We start from the raw sequence: 20,640 nt of genomic DNA on the forward strand, positions 1-20,640 counted from the left end.
TAGTTTTGTGTTAAAGTTTCCTGTTAGTTTTTTTGCTCTTTTATAGTTTGCATTTTGTCACTTCACAAATCTGCATTTTTAATTTATTGCCAAAGGGACCTCACCTACAAGACAAAACTATTAAATGAATAACCGAAGTCAATAAAAATGGTTCTCTTTCCAAGGAAAAGTAACTTCAGCTATCAAGGAGAGGTCTGTCAAGGATTGGTAAAATTTAAACTTTTTATATTTTTGTGTCCCTGATATGGGTAGGGCATGAGATAAGGATAAAACAAGTAGTATTAGACCAAAAGGAAAGTCAAAGAAAAAAAATACCTACTCCAAAGTAACTGAGAAATAAACTGTGGTTTTGATACCAAATAAAAGGAATTGAGGAAATAGGAATAGTGGAGTCAGGTAGGCAGCTGAGGTGCTGGACACAGCAGAGGAAGGGAAGAGGGGGAAGGAGGAGGTGATGGGATATTGTGACCATTCCTCAGGAATTAAAAAGTTGGCATGAGCTGTTGCTAGACCAGTTGATAATCAAGAGGAAAGATTGCTATGATAACATTTCGATTCAAATTTAAACATGGAACCACATTTAATACTTAGTTGAACTTTCCATTATAAATGAATTTAATCAGAAAAAGCCTATGCTCAGTTGATGAAAACATGAATTTCTGCCTTACAGCACATCATTGTCAACAAACATGTTGAAGGTCTAATGAACTTGGAGTAGTCGGCTGTTTCTGACAGAGGCACCAAGAAAAATGTATGAGGTCTCTGTCTGTCCTGATCACTTCCAAACACTAATGTTCTATATGAATCTATCAATTAAAGATTTATCTGAAAAATCTTAAAGCTTTTCTTAAAATATAATCTCAGCCTATTAAAGTAACAAAGACTTAACTACATAGCATGTCAAATACCTCTATCTTTACTTTCTTAATCTTTGAAGCTTTAATAGCTATACTATAATTGCCAAGGTTTGTCAGTAGCTGGATTCATAGCTATGATTTCAGAGACTTTACACATACCTCCTTCCCCCATGCCAACCTTTGTCTTTCCAGTTTGAAATTTTTTTAAAGGCATATGGAAGTGTTCTCAGCCTATTCCATTGTTGTATGAAAAATAAGAAGGCAGAGAGGTGTCTTAGAAATCCTGCCAAGGAAGCGGCCCCATGTTTGAGCAGAGTTCAAGGCTGGATCCACATACCTGCGTTGTGAAGCAACTCGTCTGCCTGCTTTGTTGGGATCTATGCCTTCTTGGCTGAAAGCAGTGATGACTATGGTTAAAGCGGATGGTGTATTTACTGTCAGAAGACTATCAGTTCTTTCCCTGTTTCTTACGGAGTCTGGTGTATGATTCCTGGTATTTATTATCTCTTTATCGTTCCTTACAGCATAAGAACCCAGGTATTTGTAATCCTAACTGCTGATGCGTTATGAGACTTAACTTTATGAGGTGTAAAAGGGTCACATGAAATTACATAGCAGTGTGCTGACACCATCTTGGTTTAGTTTTGTCTTAAGCAAACTGCCTCCTACTGACTTCCATGGCTGCCAGTGTCTCATTTTGGAGAGGAGGCTACGCTGGAGAATGGAACTATATTTTGAGTCAAGATTCTGGGGTTCTAATCCTGGCTTTAAGGAAAAAAGCCATGTGGTATATTGGAAAGCCCATGGGCATAGAAACAGAAGGGTTCTGGGTTTGCAGCTCCCTCTATCAATTGCTAGCTGTGACTTTCAACACATTACTTAACCTCTAATCCTTATTTTGTTTTTAAAATGGCAATAGTAGTGTCTGTGTCACAAGGTTGTTGCGTTTGAAAGAAATGATGCATGTTAATATGCTTGAAATCCAGCGGGCCCTCAATAAATTACAGCTATTGTTCCCTGAGCCCCCCGTTAGTCTTCATTGTAGGGAAATAAGTGAGTTGAGCTGCTGCATCAGCATTTTTTTCCAGCTCTAAGCCTTTAAGGTTTAAAATAATCTGACCCCTCCATACACCTACGCCTGCTCTGATTTAGAAAATGTAATACTGTGGTAGAATTCCAAATCAGAAATAATTGCTGACATTTACTGATCATATCTTGTATGCCAGAGACTGTGCAAAGGGCTTTACATATGTTATCTCATGTAATCATCATAAATAACTCTTCGAGGTGTAGGTATTATTATTTTACAGAAGTACCAGATAAGACAGAGAAGTAACTTATCCACTGCTAATAAAATGCCAAGCCTAGTAAGTGTGGCCCGATAGTGTGTGCTATTGATGCTCACCTGATAGAGGATGGCAGGTTTGGGCAGAGAGAAAAGTTGGGTGGCAGTGCAGTCATCACACAACCAATAGGATGGGGAGCTCTGGAGCTGGGATGGCCAAGCAAAGTAGCCCTACATTGGTTTAGGGGATTTTATACCCGTTTCAACCAGTTACTTGACTAGCTGTTGCCTAGAAAGGGGGTATACCCGTGGGGAGAGGTGCTTCTCTTTGGCAGTACTCAGCAGCTGGAGGAATGCCTGCTTAGGTCTTGAAGAGGGGGATCTGGGTGGTGTGCCACAGCATCCACTACAGGACCAACAGATTCATATGCCCACTGCACAGTATACACTGAGACAGCAAGGTTTGCAGCAGAGAAAGTTTAGTGATGGCAGGGTGCCGAGAGGAGATGGGAGGAGACCCTCAAATTCATCTCTCCGAGGAGTTCTGTGCTGGGGCTTTTAAGGGGATCCTGGAGGGCAATGGGCTGGAAAATTAGGGTCCTCGATTGGCTGGGGTAAGGGGGAATGAAACCATCAGGATGTGGGAACTGCATTCTTTGGTGAGTCAGCTCCTTGTCAGACCAGCTGAGTCAGTAGTTTCATCAGTATGAAGGACCTGAAAGGTTATCTCAAAGCACAAACTTAACGTTTCATAATGTTCAAGTTGTTGTCTATAGAGCAGTTAGGGGAAACTATAACCTTGTAACAGAGTCTACATGATTCTGAAGCAATAGGCAAACAATTATGAGGAAGGGGTCAGACAGCAAGCTGACCTAATTATTAATCCTCAGTGTGCTGCAAGCTTGGTTTAATTTCGTTCCCCCCACCCCTTTTTCCCAGATTAATTTCATAAAGTATATAGGGACGGTTTCAGACACCACTGTAAAGGCATCCTAAAGACAGGGCTGACCCTGACAACCAAGGGACAGATGCCATTTCTTTTCATTTGACGTGACCTCTGTGATGATACTTTACAAAGAATGTGTGTGCCAAACATGAGGGATAGACGAATAAGTACAGGTCACACTGAATCTAAAAAAGACACTTTTCAAGAGGGAACTTCCTCAAGGAGATAGTACCTGAATTGATGGGGCGGCATGGAGATGGCTGATTATTCCAGGCAGAAGGGCCAGTTTGAGCAAAAGCATGGAGGAATGAAACAATAGTATTCTGTTTTCAGAAGCTGTATATATTTGACACAATATACACATAATCAAAACATCATGTGTACGCCGTAAACACAATTTTTGTCAATTATACCTTAATAAAGAAGGAGGAAAAAGGGCCTTCACTAGCCCAAATGATGCCCCTGTGCGGTTTTTTCTTTAAAGGCACCTCTTCCGTTAAGTGAAAGTTTTAGTATATTATCACATCTGTACAGTTTTATTATGAAACCCCAGTACACAATATTTTAATGTTGAGAGATGGTGTAAACTGAGCTTTAGAGCTGCAAAGACCTGCGTCAAGCCCCCGCCCCCGCCCCCGGGCACTCATCGTCCAGCACAACAATTGCAACAACACCTGGGCGTTCTCAGCCCATGTAGCGAGGTCAAGGTCCTGGGAGCCGAACTCTCCCTTGATGTTCAATCTTTTTAAATCTTTCCCAGCCTCTACTTCTCATCTGCAAAATGACGATAATCGCATTTGAAATTCTCCGTTTCAAAATGCAGGGATTTATTAAAGGATACGTAGGCTGGGGAAACAAGGGAGACGAAAGATCTAAATCTAAATGGTAGACCAGAAAAAGGAAGGCAAGGGTGTCTGGAAACACAAAACAGTCAACATAGATTTTAAGACTCATCTATACTCTTTTCTTCCCGGGTTTGGGAGCTGCGGTTGCTACACAGGTCACATTTGAAATAAAAGTCCTGGGACTGCGGCTGGCGCGACACTTTCCCCCGCACAGCGCAGGCTCTCACTGGGAATCTGCCGGGACCGCAGTTGCCAAGACGACTCCGCGCGGCAGGGCGAGGCGGCCATCCGTCTGTGCCCGCCCCCTCACGCCGTGACGCGCTCTCACGCTTCCCCGCCTCCGGGCGCTCCGCGGTGCCGACCATTGGCTGGCCCTGCAGGTCTCACTATCCTCACTCCATCCGCGGAGCAAATGGCTGGGACCGCCAGGAGCTCGTTCGCGCGAGTCACACGATGTCGGCAACTGCACAGACCAATCACCGTGCCGAGAAGGCGGGGCGGGAGCCCTCGCAGGCCAATAACGACAGGACGGACCGCCTGGCCCACCCGGCTCCACCCCCCAGCCAGGCGAGGCAGGTTCCGAGGCTGGAACACCTGGCGAGTCCTCGGTGTCGGTGGCCGGCAGTCATCTCGCGGCCGTTCAGGTGAGGGGGTTGGAGGAGTGGCTCATGAGCGAGGAAGGGGGAGCAGGCGGGCTCCTACCCGGTGCTCCGTGAGATCGAGGGAAGCGGGTTCGGGGTGCGGATGCACGCGCTGGGCGGGACGCTGGCAGTGGTACCCGAGAGGGGGCGGAAGGAGACTGGAGTGAAGGTGGGCCTAGGCTAAGGTACGTGCTAGAAAGGATGAAAACGGAGTGAAATTCTTAAGTGATGGAACTAGGCTAGGGCATGTTTCTTGCCCTTTAAAATGTGTTGTCTTCGGGAGACAGGACGTAGAAGACAGTTGCAGCACAGGGTGATAGGCTGGCGAAAGTTATACAAAAGCAGGAAACACTAGAAGGAGGTAAGATGTAGTATGCTTTGGGAGTAGTGGGGTTGGGAAGGGCGTCCGAGAGGAGGTTACTGAAGGATGACTAGGAGTTGGATGGGAGGACATCACCTGTAAGGGAACGGTATTTCCGTGGGCAGAGAGGAATGAAGCAGTAGCAACCATGAGTGATCAGATACTGCAAAAATGTGAAGTGTAGGATGGCGAGAATGTAGGAAATGAAGAGTGAAGAAGTCTGGAAGGGCCTCGTGTGCATCAATCACAGCGGGGCTTGATCTTTATGCTTAGGGCAAGCACTCCCTTGAACTTTGAGTGTTTTAAGGAGGTTATCTCTGATGTTTAAATTTATATAGATCGTGGCATTGCATCTTAGAAACAAGGTTTAAGAAGGGCAAGCTTGGAGGCAGGGCAAGTCCAGAAAATGAAGGAGCTGGTGAAATCCGTGTTAAAGTGCCAAAGGACAGAGACAGGCTGACAGCTGAACTTCAAGGTTTCTGAGAATCCACAAATAACTAAATTTTATCTAGTCAACCTGCTCCAGAACAGGCTTCCAGTCATTTAGGTTGCCCAAGAATGAGTAAAGGAAAAGGAAATTCAATTTTCCAAGACCTTGTCTCCCCTCTCCTCTTTAATTCCTTGTTCAGTTAGCAACAGTATATCCATTCCCTCACTCCTTTGTGAAAAGTAAATTCCTGAATGTTAACTAAACCAAGTGTTTCTAAATTGGGTAAGAGTTTGAAGACTTAAGGCAGCAGAATGGGAGAGACTTAAAACGTTATGTCTGAGAATTAGGCATTAGAGGCGGCCTAGTATTTGGGCGGGGGTTGTGAGGAGCACATACTGAACCTTTGGACCTGTTGAGTGAGTTCATGTGCCTCTGAACTCTCTGACTGGATATGACCAGTAAACTTGGATAATTAGATCCTGGAGTTTAGGGGAGAGGGCTAGAGATAGAGATGATGGATATCAGCATATTTTTAAAACAGAAAATAGTTAAGATCACCCAAGACAATCTGGAATCGTCTGGGAAGTTTACTGGGAAACTTTCCAGCTTCAATTCTCATATTCTTTCTAATCTCCTGGTTGAGTCTTTGGAGTTGCTGTTCTCTCTATGCAAAACCCCTCCTTTGACCCTCTCTCCCTCACTCTATTTTTTAATTTGTCACCTCCCTCTCCTGTTCTAGGTCTCAGTTTAGATAGCACCTTTCTCTAGAAGTTTATAGCACTGTGTATTCCCCCCTTTATTGTTCTTATCACATAATTTTTGATGGTTTGGACACTAGTTGTTATTCCTCACTAAATTTTATGTTTTGTGAACTCAGGGGTAAGGGCACCAGCTAGCACAATGAATGCACAATACTTGTCAGAGTGAATGCATTTGAGTTCCAAGAACCAAGGAAAGGCGGTATTTCAAGAAGAGAAGTATCAAATCTTCCAGATTAGTCAAACTCCAAAAAAAAAAAAAGGTTTATTGGATTTGGCAGCTGGAGATCCATAGCGATTTTTTTTTTTTTTTTTTTTTTTTTGAGACGGAGTCTCACTCTGTCGCCCAGGCTGGAATGCAGTGTCGTGATCTCGGCTCGCTGCAACCTCAGCCTCCCGGGTTCAACCAATTCTCCTGCCTCAGCCTCCCCAGTAGCTGGGATTACAGGCATGCGCCACCACACCCGGCTAATTTTTTTGTATTTTTTTGGTGGAGATGTTTCACCATATTGGCCAGACTGGTCTGGAACTCCTGACCTTGTGGTCTGCCCACCTCAGCCTCCCAAAGTGCTGGGATTACCAGCGTGAGCCACCACACCCAGCCTCCTTAGTGATTTTAGTAAGAGTAAGTTCAGTGCAGTGATGACAATAGAATGCAGATTGCAGTTGCTAGAATATAAACAGGAAATAAGAAGATAAAGACAACTCATGTGGAATACCTTTTCATAGGGCTTAGGTAAACTGTAGGAATTATTCTCCTTGTACTCTAATGCTTATTATGGGTTTTATTTATAATTATAGTGTAATATAATGGATGACTGCATGGGCTTCCCCACTTAGCATTTGTTAAGTTAAGCATTAACTTAACATTAAGCATTAGACTTTGGGCAAGTTGCTAAATCTTTCTAAACCTCAGTTATTTTATCTATAAAATGGCGATAAAATAATACCTACCTCACGAAGGTGTGGTAAGGATTAAAGTGAAAATGTAGAGAGCAGGTGGCATGCTTTGAACACAGTTCTTGGCACAGAAAGTGCCCAATAATTGTTAGTTTCTTGTAGCTATTACATGCCAGCTCCTGTGCTAACTAAGCGCTTTATATGCATCGTCTCTCGGACTCATTGGAAGACCTACTGTTTTAATTTTTGCTGCTGATAAAACTGCATCACAGAGAGGTTACCTAATTTGCCCAAGGTCACAGGACAGGACTAGTAAGTGGTCTTGGTTCATTATCGTCAAATTTACTAATCACCTTGAGAGAAATTAAGATTGGATGGTTGCCTTATTTTACAACTTAGAAGATGATGGAAGACGTTTTGGTGCAGGTGGGGAGCCAGATTGCAAGTAGCTCAGTGAGTTGTGTGGGTGAGTTAAGCAACCTTTTTTTTTTCTTTTTTTTTGAGACAGAGTTTTGCCGTTGGTGCCCAGGCTAGAGTGCAGTCACAGCTTACTGAAACCTCCACCTCCTCATTTCAAGCCATTCACCTGAACTCCTGACCTTAGGTGATCTGCCCGCATCAGCCTCCCCAAGGTGCTGGGATTACAGGCGTGAGCCACCATGCCCAGCTGAGTTAAGCAATCTTTATGTAGAGCTCTCCTTTGAGAAAGAAGGTGGTTGGTTCAAAGAAAGATAAATGGGACAGTGGCTTGGAAGAGGTAATGGAGGCTAGGAAGGTGTTTATCAACAAAGGAAGATGTAGGCTGGGCGCAGTGGCTCACACCTATAATCCCCACACTTTGGGAGGCTGAGATGGGAGGATTACTTGAGCCTAGGTGTTTAAGACCAGTCTGGGCAACATAGGGTGACCCCTGTCTCCACAAAAAATTTAAAAAATTAGGCAGGTGTGGTGGCGTGTGCCTGTGGTCCCAGCTACGAGGGGCTGAGGTGGGAGGATTGCTTGAGCCTGGGAGGTCGAGGCTGCAATGAGCCATAATTGTGCCACTGCACTCCAGCTTGGGTGACAGAGTGAGACCCTGTCTCAAAAAAAAAAAAAAAAAAAAAAAGGAAAGAATGTGAATGTGTTTTTAGACCTGAAGGAATGGATTCCATGAAGGGAGAAGGATGAAAGATGGGAAAGGATAAGTGATGGACAAGTTCTTGAGGTAAGATAAGAACACAGGAAGACTAGTCAGTCTTAGAGGAAAGAATGAATGAGCAAAGAAATTTTAAGGCTTGTAATGACACAGGATGGAACACTATAGTCACTGTGGTGTAAGTCATTTGAGATGAGTAGGACAGAAGAAGGACGGCCTGAAGTGAATACAGATGCCTGAAGGAGTTGGCTAGGTTCTCAATATTCCTTCTGTAGAATGGGATAAAAGGTCAGTTTGAGAAGTGTTGGGGAAGGGGACTTTTAAAGCACTATTTAGAATGCTTCTGAGGCTTTAAAATACTCATTTTTAAAATGGTCCAAAAAATTCATAAATTAGAAGCAGCAGTGGTGAACATTTTTAGGAAAGTGACTCTTGAGAAGTTTATTTTTTGGTTAGTGACCTATTGAGCTTATTTATTAGGTAAGTAGAACATGCTCATTTAAAAAGTTTAAATTGTGCAAAAGACATAAATCAGATTTTTTTTTCTGTCTTCCATAACACTATTTCCTACCCCGCCGCGCTCTGTCTTCCATAACACTCTCCCCTACCCTGTCGCCACTCTGTCTTCCATAACACTGTCCCCTACCCCACCACACTGTCTCCTACCCCGTCACGCTCTGTCTTCCATAACACTCTCCCCTACCTCGCCACGCTGTCTTCATTAACACTATCTCCTGCCCTGCCACACAACTCTGTTTTCCTAGAAGTCACCACTGTAAATTTTTCCCTTTGTATCCATATGTACATTTTTTGTTTCTGTGTGTCTGTGTATGTACATATGCATAAAAGTGCATAGATAAAATACATATCCTTTTCAAAAAATCTTAAGTGGGGCTCTTGCTATGCATACTATTCTGTAACTTGTTACTTGGATTAACACTGTATCTTAGACATCTTTCTATGTAGAGCATATAGATCTTCCCTGTTCTTTTAAAGGGCTGTATAATTGTCTATGGAAGGACTTAATTTATTTAACCCATACCTTGTTGATGGCTTATTTGTGTTTTGCTTTTATTTTTTCCTCTTTGTTTTTGCTACTACAAGCAATGCTTCCTTCCATCTTAGTGTATCTGTCTTTGTACCCTTGAATGAGAAAGTTGCTGGATCAAAGGATGTATTCATTTTGAATTAGGTGTTGCTAATTTTTCCTCCAATGATACACTGATGTATCCCCCCTGCCCACAGTGTGTGGTCATGCCTGTTTTCTCACCCTCTTACCAGTACTGGGCATTAATAAGCTTTTAAAGATTTGCTACTCAGGCTAAAAGTGTCTCTTTGTTTTAGGGTGCATTTCATCATTTAATGAAGTGAAGATTCTTCCTTGTTTAGTGACCATTTGCCTTTATTTTTCTGTGAACTGCTTGTGAATGGCATTTGTCATTCTTCTGTTGTCTTTTTAGTCTTTTTTCTAAAGCACACTTTGTAGCCCTTTGTTGTAAAATGTTGGAAATATTTTTCCCAGTTTGTCATTTAATCTTTGACTTTGTATTTCTATTCCCCAGTAGGAGATACTTAATTTTTATATACTCATATTTGGCAGGCTTTTTCTTTATAGGTTCTTTTGGCTTTAAGTGATACTTTTAAACCCAGCTATTGCTCATTTAAATTAGAAGCTTTTCCATGAGAACCACACTGACGATTTCTTTAAATATAGCTTGAAAAAATTTTTCCCCTATTGTTCTTTTAGCTATTGTTCTTGAAAATAATGTGTTTTTTAAAGGAATATCTACAAATAGAAATGGTGATGATATCCAGCAAATGTTTTAAAATGGTGTAAAACCATTTGTACTCCTTTAGTAATTTTTTGGTAAAAAATTTATACTCCTTTAGTAATTATCATTTTTAAAATGATCAGAGGATGCATTTTTTAACTGTTTTATTTTTTGAAAGCTCATTGTTTAACTTATTATATATGTATTCATTTCTACAGAATTATAAGGCTGTCTGCAGAGATTTGAAAAATGGCAACAAATGAAAGTGTCAGCATCTTTAGTTCAGCATCCTTGGCTGTGGAATATGTAGATTCACTTTTACCTGAGAATCCTCTGCAAGAACCATTTAAAAATGCTTGGAACTATATGTTGAATAATTATACAAAGTTCCAGATTGCAACATGGGGATCCCTTATAGTTCATGAAGCCCTTTATTTCTTGTTCTGTTTACCTGGATTTTTATTTCAATTTATACCTTATATGAAAAAATACAAAATTCAAAAGGTGAGTATAAGGGACTAGAAATAGAATATTATTATTAATGTTGCTGAATATTTTAAAAGTACATAGGGCTTTGTTTTGTGAGGCTAAAGCAGTGATATCCAATAGAAATATGAAGCCACGTATGTAATTTTAAATTTTCTAGTAGAATACATAGAAAAGGTAAAAAGAAATAAGGAAATTAATTTCCTAATGTGTATTATTTAGCTCAATAAATGTAAACTATCGCTGGGTGCAGGGTCCATGCCTGTAATTCCAGCACTTTGGGAGGGCAAGGCAGGAGGATTGCTTGAGGCCAGGAGTTCAAGACCATCCTGGGAAACATAGCAAGACCCTGTCTCTACAAAAAAGATACAAAAATACCCAAGCATGGTGATGTAAGTCCTAGCTACTTATGAGGCTGAAGCAGAAGGATTGCAGCACTATACTCTAGCATAGGCGACAGAGTGAGACCTTGTCTCAAAAAAAATAAGAAATAAATGTAAATTATTATTTCAACCAGTAATCAAATTCTAAAAAATACTTAATGAGATATTTAATAAGTCTTTGCAATTCCGTGTGTATTTTACATTAATTTTAGTCTATCTCAATTTAGACTAGCCATGTTTAAAGTGTTTGGTAGCCACATGTTACTAGTTGCTCCTGAATTGAGCAACACAGTCCTAGGTCATTATTGATAATATTTCAAGAATACTTTGTTAAATTGGGCTTTAAGTAGATGTGATGGTTATCTAACTTAAGTTTATGAATTTTAATGTTTAAGCTAGCTGGAAAGGAAAGGTATGGTGATTTGTGCATATTTTGCAGTTCACCCCAACTCTATGTTCCAGCAAATCTAAGGGACTGTTAATACACTACGACCTTGATCACAGCTATTCAAGTTTTTTTCCCCTAAATATATGGTAGGTAGTTCTGCAGCATTCGTATCATCCCAAATAAGGAGGTGATGCTCCTCGTTTCTGGATATTTGCTTCATTGCACTAAATGTTGAGAGGTCGCTATGTACATGACAAGGTGAAATCTCATATGTAGCATGTGAGCTTGACGTGAGAATTTGGAGTAGCTTATTAGAAAGATGAATTATTTGTTAGAATTTGTAAGCTGATGATAGTTTCTAGTGTTTGCTGTTTACTTTTCATAAAAAGTCATTCCAAACTAAAACTCAAGGGCACACAGTCTTGGTAGAAAGTAGACCATTGAGAGTATTCATCTATGGAAAGTAATTTACATTCACTCAGTACAATTGGCCCTCCATATCCATGGGTTGTTGTATCCATGGATCCAACCAACTGCAGATCAGAAATATTCAGGGGAAAAAAATTGTGTCTATACTGAACATGTACAGTCTTTTTTTTCCTTGTCATTATTCAAAATGACAACTATTTATAGAGCATTTGCATTTTATTAAGTATTATAAGTGCTGTAGAGATGATTTAAAGTATACGAGACGATTCGTGTAGGTTATGTCAAATACTATGTCATTTTATATCAGGCACTTGAGCATCTTCAGATCTTGGTATTTGCAGAAAGTCCCAGAACCAATCCTCAAAAGATATACCAAAGGACAACTGTATATATTTTGGATGGCAGTCTGTACACATTCTCTGTTATCATTCTGTTAGTTTCACAACCTCTCCCAGAGTCTCACTTTGAGCAGGTATTAATATTAGTCCTCTCTGGGGATAATGCAGGGGTCAGATGACTGTGGACTCCAGGCCAAAGGAAAAAAGAGCAAAGGGTAAAGGCGAAGGAAATAAAAAATAGGAGGGCCAAAGGAGAGTACTCTGTGACCCTCAATTAAGGTCACAGAAGCTCCAAAGTGCTTTTTAGGAAAGCACCTGCTTTGAAAGGCAGAATTAAGTTTGGACGTCTAAGTTCTAATGCACCTTTAGGGTGACTGTGGCTGCCATGTGTCACCCAGTGATTTATTTATAGGGCTCATTCATTGTAATTCATTGTATGGCTGGCCAGGCAAAAGCATCCTTTTTCTCCTTCACTGCACTTTGCAACTGACTCACTGGTTAGAAGTAGTAACCTTTCCAGAGAGACAAAGAGCTTTCTCAGGCAAGGGTATATGAGCAGCTTTAAAATATAGTGTGGCAAAGGAAAGAATAAGCTGTAGTCTAGTTGGTCAGAGCTCGTTGTTTATGAACAGATTGAAAGGCTGGGTAATTTGACTTCAAGTCTGTACTCAGCAAGTCTTTATGTTTCATAACCGTTAAAGTCCATGCTTTGAGCATTTTTGATAAAAAATGTGATTTTAAACCAGGACTAGTTTTCACAAGTTAAAGGAGTTTTAAAAGAAACCAAAATATTGGTACAAATTAATTACAGGTTTATGCATTTTGAAGGCAGATACCCTGATTAACATTGAGGGTATCAATTGTTTAAGATAAAATATTTGAGAATTATATTTAACATATGCAATAAATGTTTTTATTCTTAAAATTGTCAAAAAGAATAGAAGAAGTTGGTGGTGGTGATGAAATAGTACTAAAGACTTTCTTCTTTCAAACAGAACAGACAACTGGAGAGCTAATGCACATCCTTGCTAGTTAGGGGAAATTTCACAGGAATGAAAAAGTAAAGCAGACTTTGCAGGATCTATTTCTTTAAAAAAAAAAAATACATCTTAGTAAGTCTCCAAAAATTTTCCTCAAAGATAAATGTACTAAAAATATTATTTCTGAAGTTTGTGGCCCTTGTAAAGGTATTCCTTTATATTAAGTACAGTTATGCATAAAGAAAGTAAAATATGGTAAACTTTCATATTTCACTAGGTATGAATTTGTATTGCTGTCTTTGTAACTAATTTATGTATACTCTAAATGGTATAGCATGTGATTTTATTATAGTTGATTAACTTTGTAATTTCTGTAACTGCATCAATATCACAGTCTACCTGGGAAATTAAGTCTATTAACCATAGTTGCTGTAGGAGACAGTACTATTGCCAACTGAAGCCTGAATCCTTCATTTATTTTGTCCCCAGTTACAGAGTGGAGGTTTAGAGGAGTGGGGTTAGATAATGCTGAGATTAGAAATACAAAGGCAGCTGTCAGATCCTCCCATTTTATTGTTGAAGAAACTGAGTTGTAAACATCACAAGAGCTAGTTAACTGGTGAGTAGCAGCCCTGGTATTACAGCACAAATCTCTGGATTGATTCTTAGTTCAGTGCTTTTCCTATTTTTGTCAGGAAGATAACCCTTAAAGAATTTCAAGAACAGAGCTGGATCTGGAGACCTAGATTTTAGTTAGTCCAACTTCTGCTAATAACTGCGTGTGTGACCCTGCCCAAGCTGGTTGACCTCTTTGGGCTTCTGCTGATGCGCAGTAGTTCCTGTACTTTGGATATCGTGGTTCAATTAAAAGAGTTTTGTTGGCAGATACCTGAATTTTTCAGCAGTGACATTTAAAACAAAGCAATAACTGATACTTATTGTCACCATCGTTTTGTAAAGCCCAAAGCACTTTTTTAAGTGCAGTCCTATAAATTGAATACATTTAGTTAGTTTTTGTTTTGTTTTGCTTTGGTTTTTATAATGACTTGCTAAGCAAATGGGTATCCTGATGAGGTCTTAACGAACATCTCATGTTGATCTAACTTTTCTCATTTTGACTTGAATCTGTGAACTCCATAATCAGGACACATCTCTGTACTTCTCAACTCAGAGAGTTTATAATTCTGTCATTGGATTTGAACAAAACTGCATTTATTTGTTGGAATGAATACCACTGAGTGCCTGGAAGCATCGACTTACTGTGTAAAAGGCTTCCAATGCTTCGTATACAGCTTCTTCAATTGCGGATACCCAACTGTAATCTTAGCATATTATATTTCTTCTTCTCTGAAACTTCTGGTAAAAGAAGTGAAGTGAGTGATCTGTGGCAGCAAAGACTGGAGAATTATTCATTCCATAGTGTTTCTTAGTTTGTTTGAGATCATCATGGCTAGGCGCATCTGTTAACAGTTTCTTCACCTGAAGTAGTGATAGTAGTTGTCAAGAATTTAGAAGGCAAAGATTCCTGAGTCTTAGTTATATAAAGTTAACATAACTGACATAGAATTAAGGTCCAACATAAACAGAGAAAAAATTAGGTCAAGTTAAACTCTGATAGCAGAGACTAATATTAGATGTTGTGATTTTTCTTCGTAGGATAAGCCAGAGACATGGGAAAACCAATGGAAGTGTTTCAAAGTTCTTCTCTTTAATCACTTCTGTATCCAGCTGCCTTTGATTTGTGGAACCTATTATTTTACAGAGTATTTCAATATTCCTTATGATTGGGAAAGAATGCCAAGATGGTACGTAGATAAAAATTTGGCTTTTACACCCAATTGTGGCTTATTCAGTTAAGTTATACTTAATGTTTGTTCTAAACTTTGGAAGTAAATAAATAGTAGAAAAGTAAATCACAGTAAAATCTTAAAATGTTTCCATTTTTACATCTTTTAAATATTTTATTGGAAGGTGAGCTTCTAGTATCAGAAGTTTCCCTAACGTCTTTTGTATGTTTATATACATGTATAAGTGCTTATGTCGACAAAAATATATTACATTTTAATTTTAAAATGAATGAAATATATGAGAATCATTTATGAGGTTTATAGAAATTGTGTTTACATAAACAAAAATATGTGTGTATATATATATACACACACATATATATACACACACATATATATATACTCATGCGTCACTTAACAGGGATAGCTCTTGAGAAAAGTGTCATTAGGCAAGTTGTGCGAACATTGTAATGAAATGAAATTGGTCTAGTGGGCAGTCTCTTTAACCTTATATCAAGTTATGTAGCTGTATCTGGTGGTTTTGAGAATTTATTTATGAATATATCCAATTAGGTCAACCTGGTAAGTGGGTGGGTGGTTTTATGTAATGTCTCAAGCAGTGATCACAACTAAAAGTCTGGATAGTTCAAGTGAAAATTATTTCTTACACATTACAACATTTTTATCTTAAAGGTATTTTCTTTTGGCAAGATGCTTTGGTTGTGCAGTCATTGAAGATACGTGGCACTATTTTCTGCATAGACTCTTACACCACAAAAGAATATACAAGTATATTCATAAAGTTCATCATGAGTTTCAGGTATGTGAGAGTTATATTTAATTCTTTCTGTTAGAGGCAAAATGTCTATTTTAATTGCCTGAGCATTTTTCTAAAATTGTTGGTGACGTTTTTATTTTCTTTTCCTTTGGCATGATTATTCAGAACAATACACACACATACAAACAAGCCATTTCTACACATTGTCTTCATTATTTAAATTTCATGGTAAATTGAGATCTGAAAGAAAAATATTATATGAAAGTTTGGACTTCCATCCTTGTGGACAGTGCTACACTGGCACAGCTAGATCCTCACATTGCTAACTCCCACAAAAACAGTAACTTTTATGAGCACTGCTTTTTTTTTTTTTTTTTGAGATAGAGTTTTGCTCTTGTTGCCCAGGCTGGACTGCAATGGCATGATCTCGGCTCACTGCAACCTTCACCTCCTGGGTTCAAGCAATTCTCCTGCCTCAGCCTTTCAGGTAGCTGGGATTACAGGCGTGCGTCACCACGCGTGGCTAATTTTGTATTTTTAGTAGAGACAGGATTTCACTATGTTGGTCAGGCTGGTCTCGAACTCCTGACCTCAGGTGATCCACCCGCCTCGGACTCGCAAAGTGCTGGGATTACAGGCGTGAGCCACCATGCCCGGCCTATTAGAATTGCTTTGATGTAGCTTTGTCAAACTGGTTATGTGAGTATGTTTTGCATTGACCGTGATTACATGGTGTGCCAAATCAAGCATCTCTTTATTAGAAGAACAAATATAAATACTTAAGTCAAAATTAGAGTTCAAGTCAATTATTTAATGCCTTTATCTTAAACCATCAAAGACAGCAAGATTTTATATCCCTAGACTTTTGATGTGGAGTAAGGTATTTTTATTGAGAATTGCTAGTATTATTTATAAGTGTATGACTAGATAAATCATCACTACATATAGAATCAATATAACTTTGTAAAACTTTATGCATAAGTAGGATATATATATATATTAGTGAAGTCTCCAGTGAAGCAGAATCATTGGGGTATATATATGCAGAGAGAGATTTATTTTAAGGAATCAGCTCATGCAAGTGTGCGGCTGTCAAGTCTGAAATCTGTAAAGCAGGCTACAGACTAGAAATCCAGGTAAGAATCGTTGCAGCCTTGGGTCCAAATTCCATGGAGCAGCAAGTTGGAAACTCAGGCAGGGTTTCAGTGTTGCAGTCTTGAGAATCCTTCTTCAGGAAACCTCAGCCTTCTATCCTGAAGGCCTTCAAATGACTGGATGAAGCCCACCCTCATTATGAAGGGTAATCACCTTTACTCAGTCTACTGATTTAAATGTTAACAACATCTAAAAAATACCTTCACAACAACATGTAGACTGGTATTTAATCAAACAGTTGGATATCATAGCCTAGCCAAGTTGACACATAAAATTGACCATCACAATAGCTAAGAAATTGAGAATTTCTTATCTGTTTGTCTTAGGCTCCATTTGGAATGGAAGCTGAATATGCACATCCTTTGGAGACTCTAATTCTTGGAACTGGATTTTTCATTGGAATCGTGCTTTTGTGTGATCATGTAATTCTTCTTTGGGCATGGGTGACCATTCGTTTATTAGAAACTATTGACGTCCATAGGTGAGTATTAATTTCTGTTCAGGTATAAAGCATAATGAAATATATTTATTTTCATGGCCATAAGATTATCATATTTCAAGTAGACTAATAGGAGAAGTTAATCTTCTTAATGTTATATTAAGAAAACATAATTGTTGGATAAAAGTTTAAATAATAGATGTTTTTACATTCTAGCCTATGCTGTTATAATTTTTATAGTGATAATGTGTTATTAGGGCAAGTATATATTCAGGACCAGCAATTTCCTTATCCTTTTGTAGTAAAGCTAAACCTAACTCATATTTGAAAAAAAATATCAAAGCATTCAGCCTTCATTGAATAAGACTTTCTAATCTCTACTGTTCAGCACTGATAAAGGCACTTGCAAGATGAAACTACTACTTGTAACACATACATATTTCAAACGCATCCTTTCTGTTGATTGGAAGACATTTTGTGGTAAATTATTTATATTGAATGCCTTCTTAAATGCTTATCCTAATTGTTCATTATTTTTTAATTATATGTTCATTGCATTTTGACTTGGGACATACTTCTGTACTCATGAATGCAGAATATCAAATTCTAAGAATTATTTTTAAAGTGCTAAAGTAGCAAAATTAATGCTTCTAGTCCTAGGCAGAGAATATTCTTCTGTAGAAAAATTGTAATTGACATTTCTTTCTTTTTTTTTTTTCTATCCATTGTTTCTTTCTGCCTTCCTTCCTCTAAGCTCCTCAAAGGAAGAGAGGGTTAGAGTGATTCAAATAAGTATAACTGGATGTCTGATTGTAGATATGTAGTTGGAAATAAAGGAGCATACTTTAAATGGGACTCTTTTTTGAAGCCATTTGTCTTCTCCCAACTATAGAAAAGTACACTGGTATTTTGATTAATTGTGGTACATTTGATTCCAACTTGTCATTGCCTAAAAAAGTAAATGAAGTTGCTATACAGGGATTCATGGGCCTGCCCTTTTTAATACTTGATACTAATTTTATGTGACTTTTCCTAAAAAACATATTTAGTATTTTGGGCTTTATTTACAACTGTTATACATGATGGTGAGAAAGCTTCCTCTAAAACATAAAAGAAAATTAATTCTTAAAAATCTGTGTCTAAAGATTCATTACTATAATCCGTCTCTTCCATCATTCATATATTTTATCATAAAATAAATGATTTTCTTAGATTTTTTTAAGGATTTTTTTTCTTAGAGTGGTTTCTAGAATATACACCATTTTCTGTGTTTGCTGTTTGTGAACACTTAGAAATAAAGTGGTCTAGGCAAAGTGGCATGTTATCTAAATTGGTTAATGTGAACACATGATTATTAATAAAAACAACAATCATTTGAGATGTATTTATTCCTTAATAATCTTTATCATTTTTGTTTCAGTGGTTATGATATTCCTCTCAACCCTTTAAATCTGATCCCTTTCTATGCTGGTTCTCGGCATCACGATTTCCACCACATGAACTTCATTGGAAACTATGCTTCAACATTTACATGGTGGGATCGAATTTTTGGAACAGACTCTCAGTATAATGCCTATAATGAAAAGAGGAAGAAGTTTGAGAAAAAGACTGAATAAATATCTCACGTAAACCTTCCTGAAAGATAAACGTTTTCCTGAATTCAGAAACTAGTAGCTAACATTGCTTCTGGAGAGCAGAAATAAGCATGTCTTCTGGCTACTAAGTGATAAAAAGAACATTAACAACCTTTAATTACCTTCCTAGTGGGAACTTTTTCTACTTTACCTACAAGTTCTATATATGTAGAAATGAATAAATATATATTTAAGTACAGTTTTCATGAGGAAGTTTTAAAAGGCCATGTTCCTAAGCTTCCAAGAAGGTTTTGGATACTAGAAGTATTAATCTGTGGCTTTTCTCCCAGTAAAACCATAGGCCTGAAGTTACATTGGTCTTTAAATCTTTTAGATATATACTGGTCATTTCAGAAAATTCTTCATAGTGGTATTGGCCTTATATTTAGCTTTATTTTTTATTTTTTTTTATTTTTTTGAGACAAAGCCACACTCTGTCTCCTAGGCTGGAGTGTAGTGGCACAGTCTCAGCTCACTGCAACCTCTGCCTCCCAGTTCAAGCAATTCTTCTGCCTCAGCCTCCCAAGTAGCTGGGATTACAGGCACCTGCCACCACACCCAGCTAATTTTTGTATTTTTGTAGAGATGGGGTTTCACGATGTTGGCCAGGCTGGTCTCGAACTTCTGACCTCAAGTGATCTGCCCACCTTGGCCTCCCAAAGTGCTGGGATTACAGGTGTAAGCCACTGCGCCCAGCCTTTTTAACTTTAAACATGTTTTAGAATTTGCCTAAAGATCAAAATATCATGGATTGAACCTCATCAATTGATAGCAGTGAGTGACTGAAGCTTCCAAATCAAGAAAAGCCAGCACCAAGAACTTCCATTCTAATCTAGAGCTGACCAGTTTGAGCTGATTCTCTCTTTGAAGATTCCTTGATTGCAGTGCAGTACTGGCATTTCTGAATGGATGTAAGTGGAGTATTTTAGTCTAAAGGCTTTTCAAATTACTTGAATTTTTTTAAAAATTGAGGAGCTTTATTTCTATTTACCCTTCCATTTTTGTATATCAAATTTCCATTGTCATTAAAAACTGTATCTTGAAACTTTGTGAACTGACTTGCTGTATTTGCACTTTGAGCTCTTGAAATAAATGTGATTTTTGTGTGATTATCTGGTTTCCAGTTTTAAACATTAACTGTCATCTTTTATTCTTAAACTTGAAAGTACAGAAATCATTAAATTATTAAGTTGTACAATAAAAGGATTGGTTTCTTTTTTTTTTTTTTTTTAAGTGCTTTCTTTGCCGAAATGTTTCCTGGCTGTTTGAACATGAATTTTTCAGGTTTAAGTATTATGGGAAATCGTCTTGACCTAATAAAGCAATACATACTGAGGCAGTTCTTTGCCCTGCTTAGATAATGTATGTTTTCTGTACAGTTGAAGAATAGAGCTAAACTTTTCAGGGCTGATAAAAATCTCAAGTATCTAGTTTGTAACTCATCAAGGGTTGGGAATTCTTAGTATGTGGTGTTAATTATTTTTATTTTTTTAAGCTGCAGAGTCATTATCTGGTAACTTCCTTTTTTTCTTTTTCTTTTTTTGAAACCTTACACGGTAAAGGTGTCCAGGTGTAAGGGATTCAGATACTTAAAACTGAGAGTGTTTTGTTTGTAGGTCATGCTTTATACCTTGTATGTGGTTCATATGCCCACGTGTGTGTGTGTAAACTTGTTATAACCCTCAAGCAACAAATTTGGGGCTGGCTGCAATTAAAATTGTGCTGTGTGCTACAAATAGAGCTACCATACGATCCAGAAATCCCACTACTGGGCATTTATCCAAAGGAGATGAAATCGGTATATGGATGAGACATCTGCACCCTCAAGTTTATTGTAGCACTTCACAATAGCCAAGATACCGAATCAACGTAGTTGTGGATAAAGAAATGGATAAAGAAAATGTGGCATATAT

The 20,640-nt window shown here is 38.4% G+C and overlaps 1 protein-coding gene across 4 annotated transcripts; it reads left to right on the top strand.

The window, feature by feature from the left end:
* Positions 1 to 15: 15 nt before the first annotated feature.
* Positions 16 to 19,930, top strand: MSMO1 (methylsterol monooxygenase 1). 4 transcript variants are annotated; one of them, XM_003804997.5, is made up of 6 exons: positions 16 to 4,577; positions 10,149 to 10,434; positions 14,591 to 14,739; positions 15,415 to 15,541; positions 16,981 to 17,135; positions 18,514 to 19,930. In XM_003804997.5, the coding sequence occupies exons 2-6, from the start codon at positions 10,180 to 10,182 to the stop codon at positions 18,707 to 18,709; spliced, it is 882 nt and encodes a 293-aa protein (XP_003805045.1). In that variant the 5' UTR covers positions 16 to 4,577; positions 10,149 to 10,179; the 3' UTR covers positions 18,710 to 19,930. The 4 variants fall into 4 exon arrangements, with proteins under 4 accessions (XP_003805045.1, XP_003805046.1, XP_008964349.1 ...); XM_008966101.5 differs by having other exon boundaries at positions 4,538 to 4,759; XM_034959374.3 differs by lacking the exon at positions 16 to 4,577 and adding an exon at positions 4,659 to 4,935.
* The last annotated feature ends 710 nt before the right edge of the window (positions 19,931 to 20,640 follow it).

This window comes from Pan paniscus, chromosome 3, assembly GCF_029289425.2.
Source record: "Pan paniscus chromosome 3, NHGRI_mPanPan1-v2.0_pri, whole genome shotgun sequence".
In the NCBI taxonomy this organism is placed as follows: domain Eukaryota; kingdom Metazoa; phylum Chordata; class Mammalia; order Primates; family Hominidae; genus Pan; species Pan paniscus.